Raw genomic sequence first — 17,611 nt, 5'->3', positions numbered from 1 at the left:
TTTTGGTTAGATGTTTATAAAATATTTATAATTATATAAATTCGTTATTCGAGTTAATACAAAATAATTGAATTATACAAGTGTACAACAAATTATACAAATTAGACAGCTTAAACTATAACTATATAGTTCTACAACATAATTAAGTTCATTTTAGTGACTATTTGTGAAAGTTTTTCGCTACTAAATATAATAACTTTTTAAGATACTAAAAACATAAAATATGAGTTGCGAGTTCTCAAGAAAAGGTAAAAGAAGAAGAAAAAACTTTATTGTAAGGTGTTTGGATTGTGAAATTTTTGATATCTAATTAGGTAGTACCATGTATCCTTACTAGAAAGATAAGATGTCTGGAAAACAAGAGCGAGACGATTTGAGAATTAAAACGGGGATACACATGTTTAAATGCAGAAATATAAAATTGGATATAAATTACTATAAAAAGAAATAGACGAGGTAGAATTTATCAATGATATAACTTTAGTAAATAACACTTTCTAGAGTTAGAGGATTAGTAAATAGTTAATCATATTGTTACTCATTCTTCGATTTTTGTTACTAAATTGTTTAAAAGTTAAACTAGCATTTTTCTTTAATAATTTCATTAATATGGTTTTGAACTTTGAATAAATTAGTTAAACACCCCTCAAGTTTATATAATTACAAGTTTAGATCCCCATTTCATCTTACAAAATCCATAAGAAGAAAAGTACGAGAGAAATACAGAGAAGGCGAAGAACACAATGGGGAAAGATCTGAGCAACGATCAAATCTCCTCCATGAAGGAGGCATTCACTCTCTTCGATACCGACGGCGACGGTAAAATCTCACCGTCGGAGCTAGGTATCCTAATGCGTTCACTCGGAGGTAATCCGACTCAAGCTCAACTCAAATCAATAATCGCCGAGGAAAAACTCACATCGCCGTTCGATTTCAACCGGTTTATGGAACTCATGTCGAAACACTTGAAGCCGGAGCCATTTGATCGCCAATTACGCGATGCGTTCAAGGTACTTGATAAAGACGGTACCGGTTTCGTTGTTGTTTCGGATCTAAAGCATATTTTAACTAGTATTGGTGAGAAGCTTGAGCCTTCGGAATTTGATGAGTGGATCCGAGAAGTTGATGCTGGATCCGATGGTAAGATCCGGTATGAAGATTTCATTGCTAGGATGGTTGCCAAGTGATTTTTGCATGTGAGTTGCTTCTATCGAACTCTCCTGAATTTTTTCATATTTGGAATGGGTTATCAAATATTTTATTTTAGTTTGTTATTCATATCATTTTCAGTAGTTCTATATATATACCAGTTCTTGTAAATTCAAAATTCAATGTACTCGTTACAATCAGTGGCCTAGGCAGAATTTTCAGCTAGCAACGTCTATATTTGTAGAAGAAAGTAAGAAGTTATCCTTGACCCATTGGTTTAGACTAGCCATTAGCTGGAAGAGCTCTTGGGCTCAATACTATTTAGTCACAATCTTAAGTAATAGTATGTTTTATTTTGTAAAAATATACTTGGGTTGAGGTTCGAACATCCGACTTCAAACATAAAAAACGGATGCTGAACCAATGCGCCAAGTTCAAGACCTTTGTTGTTGTGCTTATATTTGGAAAGCGAAGATATAGAGGAAATAAGTGGTATAGTTGGTTGGAGGATGCATGTATTTGGTAGACTCGTCGAGAACCATGCTATCTAGCTCTAATACAACTGATATCCTAGAAAGAGAGAAAAACTGTGGCAACTACATGAGCTTGAGCTCAAATTGACATGATCAAGGTTATGCTGAACTATAAGCGCAAGTTTTATGATGTACGTGGTTTGGTATAACTAGGTAGAGTAGTGCGTCTTCACTCTTTTTTAACCCGGCCCCCTCTTAGTTTCTTGGTTTGAGCTATATACATCCCCCTAAAGGATTGAAGATTAGTTGCAGTTGTTGCATGCCCGGATATTCATTCGGTCGAATCAAGTGCCTTTTATTCAAATAGTGCATTTGTGTGAAGAAATTCATTTAAATATGTATGCATATTAAAATTAGAAATTAGTTATTACCAATTTAAGTCATCCTTATAAAATTTAGATCCCATAAATCTGGAATCCTGGATCTGCCTTTGGTCGCATGTTTCATATTTATATTTCTTGTTGAAAAATATTTTGTGTCAAGTCTTTTTGGGGAAAATCTTGGTGTTCCATCTTTTGATGGTTGATTTGCTAAAAAGCTCATCTAAGATAAGTGCACAATGACGTGGGGTGGGCACAATATTGGATGGCTGTGTGGGTGCTGAATAGCTGCGGCAGAGTAATGTTGTGAGAAACAGCTAAAGAAGGGTGATCCTCACCATAAATGGGGATTTTCAGATAGCTTTTTGATGCATTCAGAATGAATGAGAATAGGGCTAAGCATTAACTTATCAAAAAAAATAAAATGATAAGCATTAATTTGGATCTTCTGTGGTTATGCATTTTAGTCGATTTGGAAAAGGGAGAGATTAGCTTCATCCTACGAGTTGCATCATTGTGTTTTTCCGTTCATGTGACTTTGTTAAATGAAAGCTAGAATGATGTTCTTAATACCTTTTTTTGAGAAAGCATGTTCTTCTTAATACCTATGCAACTTCGTTGTTGTATGTGAATGTTATTGGAACAATAAGTTTAAATGGTACATTTAAGTGATGAATAATCGACTTAGTAAGCAATCGCTAAAATTTTGAAAAATGCATTGGAAAAAACAAAGGTATAAGAAGCAACGATAGATTATGGGAAGTCAAATTAGAAGGATATAACCAATTTTCTGCCGCAGATCCCTTGAATTGTATCTTTGAAAAGAAAAATGATTAGACACTTCATAATTGACCATTTCAGTTAAACGCTAAGCACCATTGTTATTCTTTTATTTTTTGCTTACAGTTAAGGTGCTCACGTGATGGCTTTAGATACCTACATTATTAAAAAAATCAAATCAAAGATAATTTATAAACACTTGAGGGTGTGACCTAGTGGTCAATAAAGTGTGAAACCCTAGCAAAAGCAAAGAACGCTTGATGATATCTTTCCCATCCACCTAACCCTTGATAGACAGAGTTGCCCGTTGTACTATTCATAGATAACAAATAACAAATACCCTGGTCGTATGTATAGTCAAGGTACAAGAAAACAATTTGCTGATTTAAAGACGTAGGAGAGTAAGAAGTTATAATAGATGACATGGATCATGCTTAATTTTGATCAGTAATATGATTGAGTTAAATGTTCTTAACTTTACCGACTTTGCTTAATTCTTACATGCAGGATTTTCATCTTCGGCTATATTACTCAATAGCAAGAAACAGGACCTGACTTTGCCCTCGCTAGTTTTGCCCTCTCATTTGTATGTTTTAAGTGTATCTTTCATTAGCCATTTTGCTATTTTATTGTGTTTTGTCATGGAACAACTCATTGTTCAAATGTTTGGATTATATCCGGGTATGTGGTATGCAATCGCTTCTTGCAATGTTAAACCAGTTATGTATAGTTCAAATGCCATGTATCTTTAACTCAGCACTTCAATGTTTCTATTTCTTGTAGTGGAATGAATATCTTTGTTCATTTATTAAATCAAAACTTCAGCTGTGATGATTTTGATAGTATTATTTCCGCTAGTGTATGCTAATGGGTTGTTTTCTGAACTAATTTGTTGTGCTTTTACTTGAGCTAATGGTCTATCGGGAAAACACTTTTTACCTCCTAAGGTATGAGCTAATGGTCTGTAAGGAAAAAACTCTTTACCTCCTTAGGTATGAGCTAATGGTGTATCGGGAAAAAACTCTTTATCTCCTAAGGTAGAGGTAATGTATGGGTACACACTCTTTACCTCCTAAGTTATGAGCTAATGGTCTATCGGGAAAAAACTCTTTACCTCCTAAGGTATGAGCTAATGGTGTATCGGGAAAAAACTCTTTACCTCCTAAGATAGGGGTAATGTATGGGTACACACAACCTTCTTTATGTTGTTATGCTAAAGGGTGACAATTTGCGCGATGCTAAGCAAATAATACAATTATCTTATAACTACTAGAACAAATACAAAACTGTCGAAATTGTTCATAAGTTTAAACTCAAGTCCAGAGATTTGTCAAAATCGATTAAAATTTAAATAATTTTTTTTAAAAAACAAAATATTATAAATTGGGGCACTACCTGTTATGCCCAATGACATCAGAAATGAGTGATCTTAAACTTTTGACACCCCGTCTATTGAACAGATCTTCTAACTCAAAAGTTTCTTGTTAAAACTTTGTTAAATTAAATTACGAGGGGCTATGTAGTATCATTTCTCCCGAATAACTCTTACACTTTGTTTGGATCATTGTTATCGATTGTTTTATAATGTATTGTATTGTACTCTATTATATTGTATTGTATGATAGAAACAATGTTTGGTTGAATTGTATTGTTTGTTATTGTTTAGTGACATTTTAATTGTTGGGTTTGATTGTATCATACTGTATTGTAATTTATAAATTTACTAAAATATCCTTAATTATTATAGGATAAGAGGATTGAATAGATTTAAATAATTAAGGTAAAAGGTAAAATAATATTTTGAAATATTATGTAAAAATATGATTGAAAAAAAATTAAGTAACAATTGAAACGCACCAAATCAATTGTTCGATAGGAATTTTAAACATTATAGATATAGTAACGATACAATACAACACAATAAGTAACAATAATTTAAACATACTATTAGAGTAACATGGGATTCAATTATAATAGCCCACTCTGCTAGTAATATTGTCGGCTTAATTGAAACGGTGTTGATAGGAGGTTTACAATACATAAATATAAACTTATATTTTACGAAAAAATTAATCAACCAGCACATTACGAACAGAAGTGCAAAGGTCCCGTTAGATGTCTAAAGCTGGACCTAAAATTTAACGGCCCAAATCTTTTTATAACAAAATTGAAGCCCAAAATACCTGCAACTTCGATAAACCCTAGAAGAAGAAAGAGCCTTTTAGGGTTTGTCAACTTCCATCAACCAAACGAAGCTACAATTTGAGCAACACAGTTCAGTGAGCTCACTCTAATCTTCGCCATGGGTCGTATGCACAGTCGCGGGTAAGTTTTCTCCATATTTCTACTAGTACGCATACTTTTTTTTCCCCAATTTTTTCACCATTTTTTTTTTTTTTGTGTGTGTTGGGTTTCAGTAAGGGTATCTCAGCGTCGGCTCTTCCTTACAAGAGAACTCCTCCAAGTTGGCTTAAGATCTCTGCTCCAGATGTAAATCATCTAATCTTTTTTTTTTTCTGTTTCTCAATAGGTAATTTAGTCATATTTGAAATTAGTATGTAAAATTAAGCTGAAAATTGAATTTGTTTATAAGTCTTATGAGTTAATTTTTTTTTAAAAATGTATAACAAAACAAACTTTTGAAGGAAAAAGAACTGAATTTTTTTAATGTCCACGCAGTCACGTACACTTTGTTTGGATGGTTGTTACGTATCTTTTTCATCGTAATATATTGTATTGTATCGTGTTGTCTCAGTGTCGTGTCATATCGTATTGATGAATGCAACTTTTAGGTTGTATCATTTTCAGTGGTTACATCTATTAGAAAAGTGGGGCAAGGGTTAGAGTTGTTAAGACTATTAGATGAAAGATCAATATATGTTTGAGTGTGTTTAGGTGACAACCATACTAACCAAGCTGGTAATGTTTACATCTTCATATAGGAACAGTGAACAAATAGATGTTAAGATCAATATATGATGATTCTGTTTTGATAATTAGGTGGAGGACAATATCTGCAAGTTTGCGAAAAAAGGACTGACACCTTCACAAATTGGTGTGATTCTTCGTGATTCTCATGGAATTGCTCAAGTCAAGAGTGTCACCGGGAGCAAGATTTTGCGTATCCTCAAAGCTCACGGTATTTTGTTATATTTTTCCAGATCATCAATGCTGCTAGGAAATTCAACTGTGGTTATATTTAAATAAAATTTGGTTAAATATATCAATTAGAAGGAAATGTGCCCCAATAGTATGGAATATATATTTATAATTTACTGTTTAGAATGGAATTAATGAGCAGTTGAGTGATCTATTATATGTATTTTTTTGACTATTCGATAGGACTTGCTCCTGAGATTCCGGAGGATCTATACCACCTTATTAAGAAGGCAGTTGCCATCAGGAAGCATTTGGAGAGGAACAGAAAGGACAAGGATTCCAAGTTCCGCTTGATTTTGGTGGAGAGTAGGATTCACCGCCTTGCTCGTTATTACAAGAAAACTAAGAAGCTTCCACCTGTCTGGAAATAGTAAGTCTCTCTCTTTCACTCCTAACAATGTGACTTTGCATTTCCCCTTCTTTCGTGGTTTGGTTGCTTCCGGGATTCGTTATTTTCAGAATATTAATCTTTAACTTTTATGGTTGTGTGATTCTTTGTGGCTTATGTTTGCTATATGATTAAGAGATTGAATGAAGCGTAAGAAAATGAATGGATAGAACATTAGTACTGTACCTTTTTAGAGATGATCTATCATAATGTTCCCTGTCTATTCCTTTCTTGTGTGGTTCAACGTGAATGGCTTCTAAATTATGATTCACCAGTTATGGTGCATATTTTTTTCCACATGGAAAGGATCTTTTTGAAGAATAAAGCTGAAACATTGCTTTCTTTGCTTTATTCTTATCTTACTACTCCAAATGAGATACCTTTTAGTCAGTTCTTATTCATCCTGGTAAGGCTTTTTGGCAGAGTTGAGCTAAAATGCTGGTTTACTATTGTAATGATTCTGGTACCAATTTGAAGGCCAAACATTAATTAACATGTTGCTATAGTTTAATGTTGATTTATTCCACCTTAGAGTTCCACCCCGGAAAGAAACTAGTCATTAGGTTTGATTTGCATACTTGGGTCAAAACCTCTTTCTTATTACTAGTAAACTTTTGATATGACTTTTAGTTCATAAAATTTCAGTATTTCGTTTTACTTTGGCTGTAAGTTACCACAGCCAAGTTACCTATATTCCCTCAAGACCGCTTAACACCAACTCAAGACTGCACATAGCCTGTTTGTCCAGGTTCAAAATCTACTTTGAGAAGTGCTTTTTGTTAGAAGTGTTTTCGGACTTTTAGAGACTAGTTGTTTGTTTCTGGCTAATTAATTTGAAAAACCTTTTTGCATTATTAGCCTAGTGCAAAATTATATAATCTCCTATTCAAGAAAGCCTCAAGTACTTACATGGGTCCCTTGATGAAAAAGCGTGAGCTTTAATGAAAAAAGACGCAAAGGGAGACAAACTACAAATTTATACTTTAGTCCAAGACTAATAATTATAAGCATGATTGCATGAATTATGAATATATCGATAAAGAATTTGAAAAACAAACAAACTATGATAATATGAAAATATCAATTGTTTAGTGGCACCTCTTCAAAAGATGAAGACACCTTAAGAACCTTGATGATGATACCGAACTCACGTTGAGTGAGATGAAATGTTCAACTCATTTCAAGCTCCCTTTAGGGCTTAAGAAGCGCTTTAAGCATCATGCCTTTGACAACGTTGGTAGATACTAGGTCTAAACAATATTTTTATGTATATAAAACAGATGTTGAATCTCCTCATCTTCTTCGTGTGTTTACTTATATTTTGAATCCCTTCGGTGAATTGATCACGCTAGTGTATTCTAACATTACTATAATCAAACCCTTTTGCTGATTATGAATGTTTTTCATTATTTTACAGTGAGTCTACCACAGCAAGTACACTAGTAGCTTAAACTGAGACATGGATGGATTATTAGCTTTGAGAAGAAAGATTGATCAGCTGAAGTCTTTTCTTCTCTATGTATTCGAATAGTTCTCAGGTCCATTTTTTTGAATTCTGATACTTATAGATGCTTTAATTTGGGTATTGATGTCAATTTCTTTCGACTACTCGATGAATATCAAGCTCTACTCAGCCTTTTTCTTGTTCACCTCAACATTCCTCACTTGTTCAATTGTTGCTAAGCCCTGGGATGTGACGGTGGACTTAGGGCCTGTTTGGATTGGCTTTTGGCTTAAAAGCACCTGAAATAAGTCTATCCAAACGGGCACTTTAAAAGCCACCTATTACCCACTTTGGATGATGCTTTGTATTATTACTATAGCGGTTGGTTGACGTAGAATTAATCGATGCTTATTCCCTAGATATTGTTGTCTGATTTATTGAGGATATTTTTACTGATTATACTAATTGTGAATCTTAAAATATCTCAAACGATATGAACTAGTAATTTTGAAAAGGAAAATTTTATAGTAGAAAAACTAGAACAGATAAAAGAAACAATAAAGGGATATTACAGATGACACTTGTTCTTTTATTTATGATATTTATATCAAATAATAATAATTCAATTTGATTGTAGTAATTTAAGTTTAATTAAATTATATGATTAAGTGAAATATATTTTTGAACGATATATATATATTTACATTTGTTGATATGATATAAAATATATTCCTATTCTGTATAGAGGAGTAATAACGTTCATATATATCGATCTTTTGGTACAATCTTAATTAATTAAAAAATTTAGAGGAGATTTAACAAATAAATGATCCATTTTTTTGAAAATAATTATTTCAGAAAAAAGTAATTGGGACAATCATAACAAACGTTTCAAAATTTATAACAATAAATAATTTTAAAGGAAAATCAACATACTTAACTCAGTATTAATGAACAATTATGAATGACCTGGAGTTGGTAATACAAATATTAACACACATAAAATAAAGAAAATAAAGCTGATAATTTGCCAAATATGATTAGTGCAAATTTGCAATTTAATTTCTTACCATAAATTCATAGTATTATATTTTTATTTTTATAGTATTTTTTCACTAATAGTAAGTAATAGGTAATCATTGATTGTTTTGTTAGTCATTTACGCTATTAATCTTCTTTGATGGTCGTGTAAATTTTTGTCCTTTACCTTTTGTTACTACTTGATAATTTTTATACCTCAATTGTTGTGTTATTTTTGTAGTTTTTTTTTTATTTTCGAATTTTTTTTAGTTTTTTTTTTTGAATTTTGATGAGTTGTAAGATAAAAAATTTCCTTTTTCATAAATAATCGGTTAAAATAGTCTAATGAGAAAATATTTGTTTGCGTTCGTAGTTGCAATAAGTTTTTTTTTTTTGTTTAAAGTTTTTTTCTTCTGGTAATTACGTTATCGGTTGTGTAATTATTATATTTATTACAACTGATTCAAAATATATTTTTTGTAATCACATTATTGGTTGTGTAATTATTTTGTTTTTTTTTTAATTTTTGTTACTATATAATTATTGATTTTTATGTCTCGATCAACATATTATTTCATTGTAATTTTAAGTTACTATTTTTTATTTTCGTTATTATATGTTGTTTTGTGTACTTCTGTTTTTTAGGATTACTTTTGCAGATGTTTTTCATTGACCGAAAGTTTATCAGAAACAAAGCGTAGTTAATAATTTTCACCTAATACAACAATAATTATTCATTATTATTCGATAATGTGAGATTTAAGAAGGATAAAATGTCTGCCTCATTTCTACATCAAATTAAAAATACACACAATCGAAAAATAAATAAATAATCAAATTTAACAAAAAGTAGCAAACTAATACTATAATAAAATAATATTATAATTAAACTACACGAAATAATTAGGGACTACAAATCAATATGTACTTGCTAATATAGATATACTCTTGCCTATAACCTATATATCCTTCGAACAAAATCAAACTATATAATAATAACAATAACTAACATATCCAATAAAATATCATAAATCGAGTAATTTAAAAAATGAAAAAAGGGAAAAGAAGTGAAAGGAAAAGACCAACAAAGATTATCGTGGATTGATTAATATTCTTTCGTTTTTAATCAAAATCTCGAGTTTGAGTCCTCTGAATACAAACTCGCTTCTGTTAGAGAGTGAAGGAAAAAAAATAATGAAAAGAAGTTTGCAACAAAAAAAACCGATATGAGGCTTCAATGTGAATACCAAACAACGGTTAAAAAACAAAAAAAAGAATATCAATGAAAAACCAAATCGTAGCGAATCTAAATTTAATTTAATTCTAATATAAATACAAATAAAAAGTTAGTACAGTACTCCTTTGTCTCAATTTACACGAAACTCAAATAAACCTATAAAATTTTTTGATAAATTTATTTGAATCTCGAAATACCGCAAACGAAATATGTTTGGAGCCCGAAGAAAAGACGGCTTTCCATAGGAACAAGTGCTCCGTTTCGCCATTAAAGCATTTTTTCCCCCGTCGCTTCTTCTTCAGACAACACAGAGAAAACTTAGTGTGGGTATTTTCTCGTTTCTCGTATTTGCAGGTAAAATTTTCACATTTTTTTTCTTTGCTAAAAGCCCTTCTTTTTGTTGGATTCTTGAGTTTATTTCTTGGTATGGTTCACGATTGAGTGTGTATTTGTCTGGTGTTTTTTTTCACTAAATTGTATACATTTGATTTCTTGTTTACACCCATGTGTTTGTTTTTGTTATATGTTTATATATATGTTAAAAAAATTTGATCTTTGTATATAATATTGTAATTTTAGGTCCCCTTAGCACAATCCTTTTCCCTGTTTGATGACAAGATTACCATGATAGTTAAATTTTATAAACAACAACTACAAACCCAATGTAATCTCATTGATGGGAAGTGTGGTGTTTACGTAGTCTTAGTTGTGTCTTGGGAAGGTGGAAAGACTGTTTTCGATATATATGTGGCTCAAGTAAAACACATCAAACTTAAGTATGGAAAGAAAATAGATATATTTTTTTTTTCATTTTCTTTTGGATATTCTATACATCTTGAGTTTGTCCTAGCCTAGGTGGATTGAGTTACCTTAATACTTGTCGTTGGTTGGAGGTGAAAAGTATCCCGTGGAATTATTCGAGCTGTACGAAACCGGGCCCGGATTCCATGGTAATTCTATACATCTTGAGTTCTTGAATTTTGGTTTGTTTTTATGGCCTCAGTATATGAACATTGAATGAAAAGTTTTTTGAAGTATTATTTGACAAACTTACGTGTAGCTTAGCTGTCAATGAAGTTGGTGAAAAACATGGGATACCACGATTTAGTGTAATTCGATACGTGTGTTGGTGCCTGGGGGAAGTTAATAGGTACTTGAAGGAATAGTTGAGGCGTGCACATGTTGATCTGAACCCCTTTATAAAGAAGAATCTTTGATCTATTTAGGTATGGATATTTAGTAGACACACTGTGTCCGTATATATCTAGTGCGAGTGTGTTCAACTTTGAGAAAGTTTGTAGTGTATTTGGAAATATTCCTACAGAGTCCCAATACCCATGGCATACCATCTAATGCTGGTATGACAACACAATGACGAGTTTATTTAAGTGCACAATACATGGATTATGTATATAACTATATATGTACGTACATTCACGAGTTCTTGGATTCTAAATTTTTTCGTTCTCATGGATTTTGGATTCTTGGACATTGATTAAGTTCTTTCCATTTTTTATGATATGTTATTTTATGGACATTGACTATTCCTTTTGTTTTTTAGCAGCTGGAGTTTTCAGAAAAAGACTTTCATTTCATGTAGATGGTGAAATTTATGAAGTTTTTTACTGCATCTCTATGTTTATGAATGAGTGGAATTGGGGTGAAATAGCAGTGAATTTTTGTTGTGAGCTGTTCGTTTGTTGGAGCTGAATTCTATTTTAATGGGTCGACCAGGATTGAGGAATTATGACGATCATTATGAAGCAAGACGTGGAAACAGAAAGAGAGCAAAATATTCCGGTGAAGTAAAGTTTAGTGACAATCGCAGGCAAAAGATTTCAAGATTAGAGAATGTTGATGCGGATTATGTTGAGTTTGTGAAGCTACTCTACAACTATGATATAAATTCTCAGTCATACACAAATGAACATGGAAATGATGTCAGCTATGATGAAGTTGAGGATGAGGATGATACTGACCCGCAGTACAAGATATTTTTGGCTAATGCCAAGCGTGATGGGAGGTCATATATCCTTAACCTCAATAGAAAGGATGAGTTTCCTGTGTCCATTAAGTATGAAAAAGAGAGTGCGTGTAATAATGGGTGCAAATGTTTCTGTTGTCAAAATCAGAAAGATATGGAGACTCAAAAGGATGCTGTGGATGAGGCAATCTCACTCAATATATGTAGCAAAGATGAGCTAAAAAATCGGAGATTTCCAAGGACTGATCCCAGGTATGATAGCAATAGATCCATGGGAGGCATGGATGTGATATTGCCTTCCGATCCTACTTCTCAGAGAAACAATGAGAATATGAGCCGGAAGCTTAGCACGGGGCAATGTGGTGCATCCAAGAAGCAGGGGAAGTGTGAGACTAAGATAAAGTCGTGCGTGGAGAAGATGGTGGAAAAAGGGAGTAAACTAGTACATGTCAGAGACAAAGATAAAGCATCTGATGTAGGTGAAGATTATGCGTTACTTCTGGAGAATCTTCAATGTGAAAAATGGGGCATGAAAGCCTCGTTAAGTGGCTGCAATATCAAGTATGAAGCTTCTGATGATGACCTTGAAATCCTTTACGACAGTAATGATATGCTCAAGAAGGTTGAAGCTTTAACTTTACAGCTTTTTCTGCAAAAGATCACTAGAGTGTCTTCCGTCCTTTGTTTCTCCTCCCTATTTTATCCTAAGTCCTTACCTGCTCTGTTTGTTAGTTTGAAGTCTGTGGAAATAGTTCTTCATGATGCTTGTATGTGAATGAGCTTCAATATATACTAAGGTCAAGGATGTATATCCACAGAAACGTGAGCCGTCTGAGTTCAGGAAGAAAGTCACAGATCTTCTGAAGAAGCCTTACAATCCAAAGGAGTACAAAGAACTATGGACATATGTCAATGATCAAAAACCAGTGGAAAGGAATATGGAATCGCGTAGAGGGGGAGTGAAGTCCTACAAGACAAAGAAAATGGGAAAATCATATCTGGAGTACTATACAGGTAAGTCCAACATCCTGTAAGTTGCATTTTCATTGATAATACGATTTCCAGTGGTTTCAAAGTTTTGGTACCACTGCACCTTTGCTTGGTTTCTGTTGTGTATTTCTAATATATAACCTGTTGTTCTGGTGAATTAATGCCCTCTCAAACATTAGTAAATATTTGGGTAATGGTCCTCGCTTGTCATTGAACTGAAAATGCTTGGAGTAATTTCCTTCTTATATCTTAAAACACTTCAATTTTGCAGTCTCTGATATCATCTTTGAATGTCTTGCTAGTTTCTCTAAAGTATGCTGTCAAGGCAAAATAATAACGCCAAATGTTTTAAGATTTTATGTTGTACAAAGAATGACCATCCAAAAGATGTGGCATCTTAAATTAAAAGAATAGGCCAGTGTTGTCAAAGGAGTGCCTTAAGCCTTGAAGCGGGGCTCAAAACATGTGAGGGCTTTGCCTCACTTAATGGGCGCTTCAGTGTCATCGTAGGACACTAAATAACTGATATTTCACTCTAGGGTAAAAAAATTCAAAATTTCTTTGTCTATATATTCGTTATTCATGCTTATAATTATTAGTCTTGGACTAAACATATATATATATATATATATATATATTTGTAAGTTTTCTCCATTTGTGCCTTTTTTCATTTAAAGGTTATGTTTTATTTGCACTTAAAGCTCCAAAGGACCTTAGAGCTTTTTTGCGCCTTTTCACTTTTGATAACACCGGTTGGCTTTAAGTTTTATGGAACCCTGGTCATTTATACCATCCATAGGCCATAGCATAACTAGTAATTTAGGTTGACTGCTGACTAGTAGCTCCAAGCAAGATGTAAAATTATTTTTAGTATTTTTTCATACTTCTACAAAAAATAAATTAATTTGCATATTCCTTCTTAAAAAAAAATTATGAATTTGTCTATTTGTGTTACAACCTCCCAAGGATGAGGAGGTCAATTGCTAAGTGATGTTTAGGACGGTTAATTTTTGAATTAATTATGGAGAGAAAAAGAACTAGAGATAATCACGAACTACGAACAGTACTAAAAATCCTTTTCAAATTGTTAGTTTCTCGCAAAGTTTTGTACTTCTCCTACAGTGAGATCCTTGTTCCTAAGTACATGTTCACAAAAGACATGAAATTTTTTCATCCTAATATTTACATTTGAAGCCAATGTCCGTAGAGCCGGAGGACTTCTAGGTCATTAATATGCACCATCTCAGAGAAACTTAGTGATGGCAAACAAAAAAAGGGAAAAGCTTTCATAAAATATGTATATGGTTGAAATTTGTACTTATTATCCTTCTCCAACTATGGTATTATTCGCATGTTTTGAACCATCAATGTCATGTTGCTTGGTTTTAATATTGATATAATGCTCCACGTGGATTTTTTCGGGAAATCTATTCAAAATTTTATTTCTCTCAACCAAAATTTGTGTCCTGATTATATTTTATAACCATCTTACCACTCAAGAAAAATGGAACAATGTGATATTGTACTTTGGAGTTGTCCTGCAAATCAGGATATCACTTACAGACTATATGAGAAGTTGACTATTTGTAAATAGTGCACCACAGATTGAAACTCTAGCAGTACTAAAAAACAGCATTTGAAAATTATTTTCGTTTGTATGCCCACCAAGAACTCATCCACCTCTTTTTTTCTCTTGGGAATAGGAGCCTGAAAGCATAGAAATCACGAAGGAACCAGATTATATTTAAGTTGCATGGCACTGTTCCTTTACCAAAATAATTCATGTTTCCGCAGGAAGAAGCTCAGTATTGAGAGCTAGTTGTTCTTTGTATTTTTGGGAAATTTGGGATTGTCTAATGCTAGAAATGTGAACTAGTTGTTTTTTGATATATTGGGAAATTAGGGATTGTCGATCGCTAGAAACATTAATTGATTTAGGTGATTTTCTTGTTCTCTTCTTTTGTAAGTTTGATGTATTATATCTGTTATATATCAATGACAATCTTCAACGTCACCTCTCTCTGAGTTGTCGGCAGTTTGGGCACTATGAAGTCATTCAAATTTGTGCTTAATTTTCACTTTAGTTGCACTTAAGCCGTTTACATAATAGTACATCTTTTCAATTTATTTGTACTGCAGACCTTAAGGAAAGACTTGAAGTAGTTGGTAATGACGAGAGGAAGAAGTTAAAGATCATGCGTGGCTTTTCGTTTTGGTTACAGGTCAGTGGCTCATCTCAGCATTAAATATGGAGAATATATTGATGGTTTTCTTTCGGCTTGTGCTTTTGATTTGTGTATGTCCATCTGTTGCTAATCAATGAAAGAAATTTATTGGTCAAAAGATATTGTTGTATGGATCTATGTTTTAAATACAAAGTTTAAAGCTATATCCCAAACTAATTCCTAGTTTCAAATTTGATTTTCATCATAGCGTTTTCTTTGTAACTGTCCAGAAAAAACGATTTTGTTGAGTTGAGGGTCTATTGGGAACAACCTTTTTTATTTGGAGCAATCAATGATTTAAATCCCATTCTACTTTTTAGTCGGCAACCTGGTTTTTCACTATGTTCTATTTATTGCATGTATGATGATAATATGAAATGAGCTTAAATGAAGAAGTAAGATTCATATAGCCGACCCCAACTTGTTCAACGATTGAGACATAGTTGTTCTATTTGCATCCTAGTGGTTTATAGACGAGTTTTAGTAATGTACTTTCTCGTTTGGTGTTTTGCCAGAATCTCACTAACGCAGGAGCCTTCAAACCATGGAACGATACTGAGTTTCTTGCACTGGTAGCTGGATCTAGTTAAGAAGTGATGCACTTCCAGTCCAACTTTAACTGATTAATCACACTCAAAGACGATCACCGGAACATGTATATGATGAATATTGTGGTGAAGACTGAAATCATGGACTCCATTTTATAAAAAGTCAGTATATCATACAGGAAAGCAAATGTAGACGCAGATCATCTTGTGAATTTTCTGCATATCCGCGGAACTTTTTGTTTCTTATTTTCGTGATCTTCCAAGTTCTCCCTCCTGTCCTTATTTTTTGAAGGCCCTGGGAATTTTGTACATTCTCAAACAAGGATGTAAATGGAGTTGATTCAGTGTATGCAAAAGTGTGCATATTAGTCTTTTTTTGGACTAATTTTTCCTTTGTAAGGTGACAAGGAGAATATCATAGTTCTCCGGAATGGAGTCGCCTTTACTAGGAAAGGATGTTACTACCGCCACTTATAAAATTGCCCCTCGTTAATATTGCGATTCTGAAAAAGATCTACAAGTATTGACCCTTCGGGATGGTCCAATAGTTTGGGCTTTGGACTTCCATGCTGGAGGTCTCAAGTTCGAAATTCCTTGTTCAGCGAAAGCAAGGGATTTGCCTTTTAGGTTGAGCTTGTCGCACCGGTTTGCCTAGGACAGGTTACCTCTCTTATGTGATTTTTTGAGTTATTGCTTTGGAACGGAGATTTTATCATGTGTGCGCCCAGAGACCGGTGACTGCGAATTTTTCATTAAAAAACCAAAAAGATATACAAGCATTTGGACAAAATAGAATTAGAATTTTTGGAATATTTACTTACAATTTATTGGAAGGGGAATTTTGGAGTTGTCTTCAATTTTTAATCATTAGGTATATAACCAATCACAATTGGATATATTCAATTTAAATTCTTTATAAATTTTTTTCAAATAAAAATGAAAAATATTTGAAATTTGTGGTCACCTATTTAATATTTGCATTGTAATCTGATGAATCAAATTTTTTTTTTTAATTTCTCAACCTTGTTTGTTGAACCAAATCTTATTGATTTATTTTTATATCACGAATAATATAAATCTTAACTTAGACGTCCTTTTGATCATTGCAATAACATTATAATTATCTTTTGCTTCTTTTAAGATTTTGTTTATGACAGTTACCTGATAACTGTCAGTGGCTAAACGTGAATTATGTGGAGCTGAATCAAATTCTCTTTTCGATGTTCTCATTCTTATCCGATTCATTGTGGTTCAAAAAAATTCTTACTTGCATCTAAAATGTCACGTACTATACAATTCTGCTTCTTAAAATTTCGTTTACAAAGTTACTTGACAACTGTCAGAACATCGTTGTTAAAGAGAAAGTAGGAGAGTGGCTCAACGTGATTTATGTGGAGCTGAATCAGATTCCTTTTCAGTGTTCCCATTGTTATTCGATCCATTGTGGTTCAAATAAATTCTTACTTGCATTCAAAATGTCACATAAAATACAATTCTGCTTTTTAAGATTCCATTTATGACAATTACATGATAACTATCGCTTATCGAAACATCGTTGTTAAAGAGAAAGCAAGCAAGAGATTGATTATGATTTATATAGAGCTAAATCAAATTCTTTTTTTAGCATTCTCGCTGTTATTCGGTCCGTTATGGTTCGAATAAATTTTCACTTGCATCCAAAATGTCACGTACAATTATATCATCAAGGCTCGAACTCGAAAACTCTAGATTACAAAGTATTCCTTTCTTGACTTCTTTTCTTCTGTCGTGGTTTTCGGGTTCGCAATCCGACTAACTGTATCCATCGGGTCCCGCTGTTTCAAGGCGGATTCAC

General features: G+C 32.9%; 3 protein-coding genes across 3 annotated transcripts; all 3 read left to right on the top strand.

The window, feature by feature from the left end:
- The first annotated feature begins 492 nt into the window (after nucleotides 1–492).
- LOC101244743 (probable calcium-binding protein CML13) lies at nucleotides 493–3,624 on the top strand. Its single transcript, XM_004251202.5, has 2 exons — nucleotides 493–1,196; nucleotides 3,290–3,624. The coding sequence occupies exon 1, from the start codon at nucleotides 744–746 to the stop codon at nucleotides 1,185–1,187; it is 444 nt and encodes a 147-aa protein (XP_004251250.1). The 5' UTR covers nucleotides 493–743; the 3' UTR covers nucleotides 1,188–1,196; nucleotides 3,290–3,624.
- Nucleotides 3,625–4,969: 1,345 nt separating this feature from the next.
- ACI39 (cytoplasmic ribosomal protein S13) lies at nucleotides 4,970–7,978 on the top strand. The gene is given in 5 exon segments (NM_001247233.2): nucleotides 4,970–5,107; nucleotides 5,200–5,272; nucleotides 5,783–5,921; nucleotides 6,125–6,311; nucleotides 7,747–7,978. Coding segments are annotated over 5 exon segments (456 nt in total). The 5' UTR covers nucleotides 4,970–5,084; the 3' UTR covers nucleotides 7,781–7,978.
- Nucleotides 7,979–10,239: 2,261 nt separating this feature from the next.
- On the top strand, nucleotides 10,240–16,145 carry LOC101263671 (uncharacterized). Its single transcript, XM_010315199.4, has 6 exons — nucleotides 10,240–10,384; nucleotides 10,924–10,980; nucleotides 11,592–12,636; nucleotides 12,833–13,028; nucleotides 15,144–15,226; nucleotides 15,745–16,145. Exons 3-6 carry the CDS (start codon nucleotides 11,752–11,754, stop codon nucleotides 15,817–15,819), a joined length of 1,239 nt encoding a protein of 412 aa, XP_010313501.2. The 5' UTR covers nucleotides 10,240–10,384; nucleotides 10,924–10,980; nucleotides 11,592–11,751; the 3' UTR covers nucleotides 15,820–16,145.
- The last annotated feature ends 1,466 nt before the right edge of the window (nucleotides 16,146–17,611 follow it).

Source organism: Solanum lycopersicum, chromosome 11 (assembly GCF_036512215.1).
Source record: "Solanum lycopersicum chromosome 11, SLM_r2.1".
Taxonomy (NCBI): Eukaryota; Viridiplantae; Streptophyta; class Magnoliopsida; order Solanales; family Solanaceae; genus Solanum; species Solanum lycopersicum.
The sequence above is the reverse complement of the archived record's forward strand: the minus strand, read 5'-3'. Positions and strand labels throughout refer to the sequence as shown.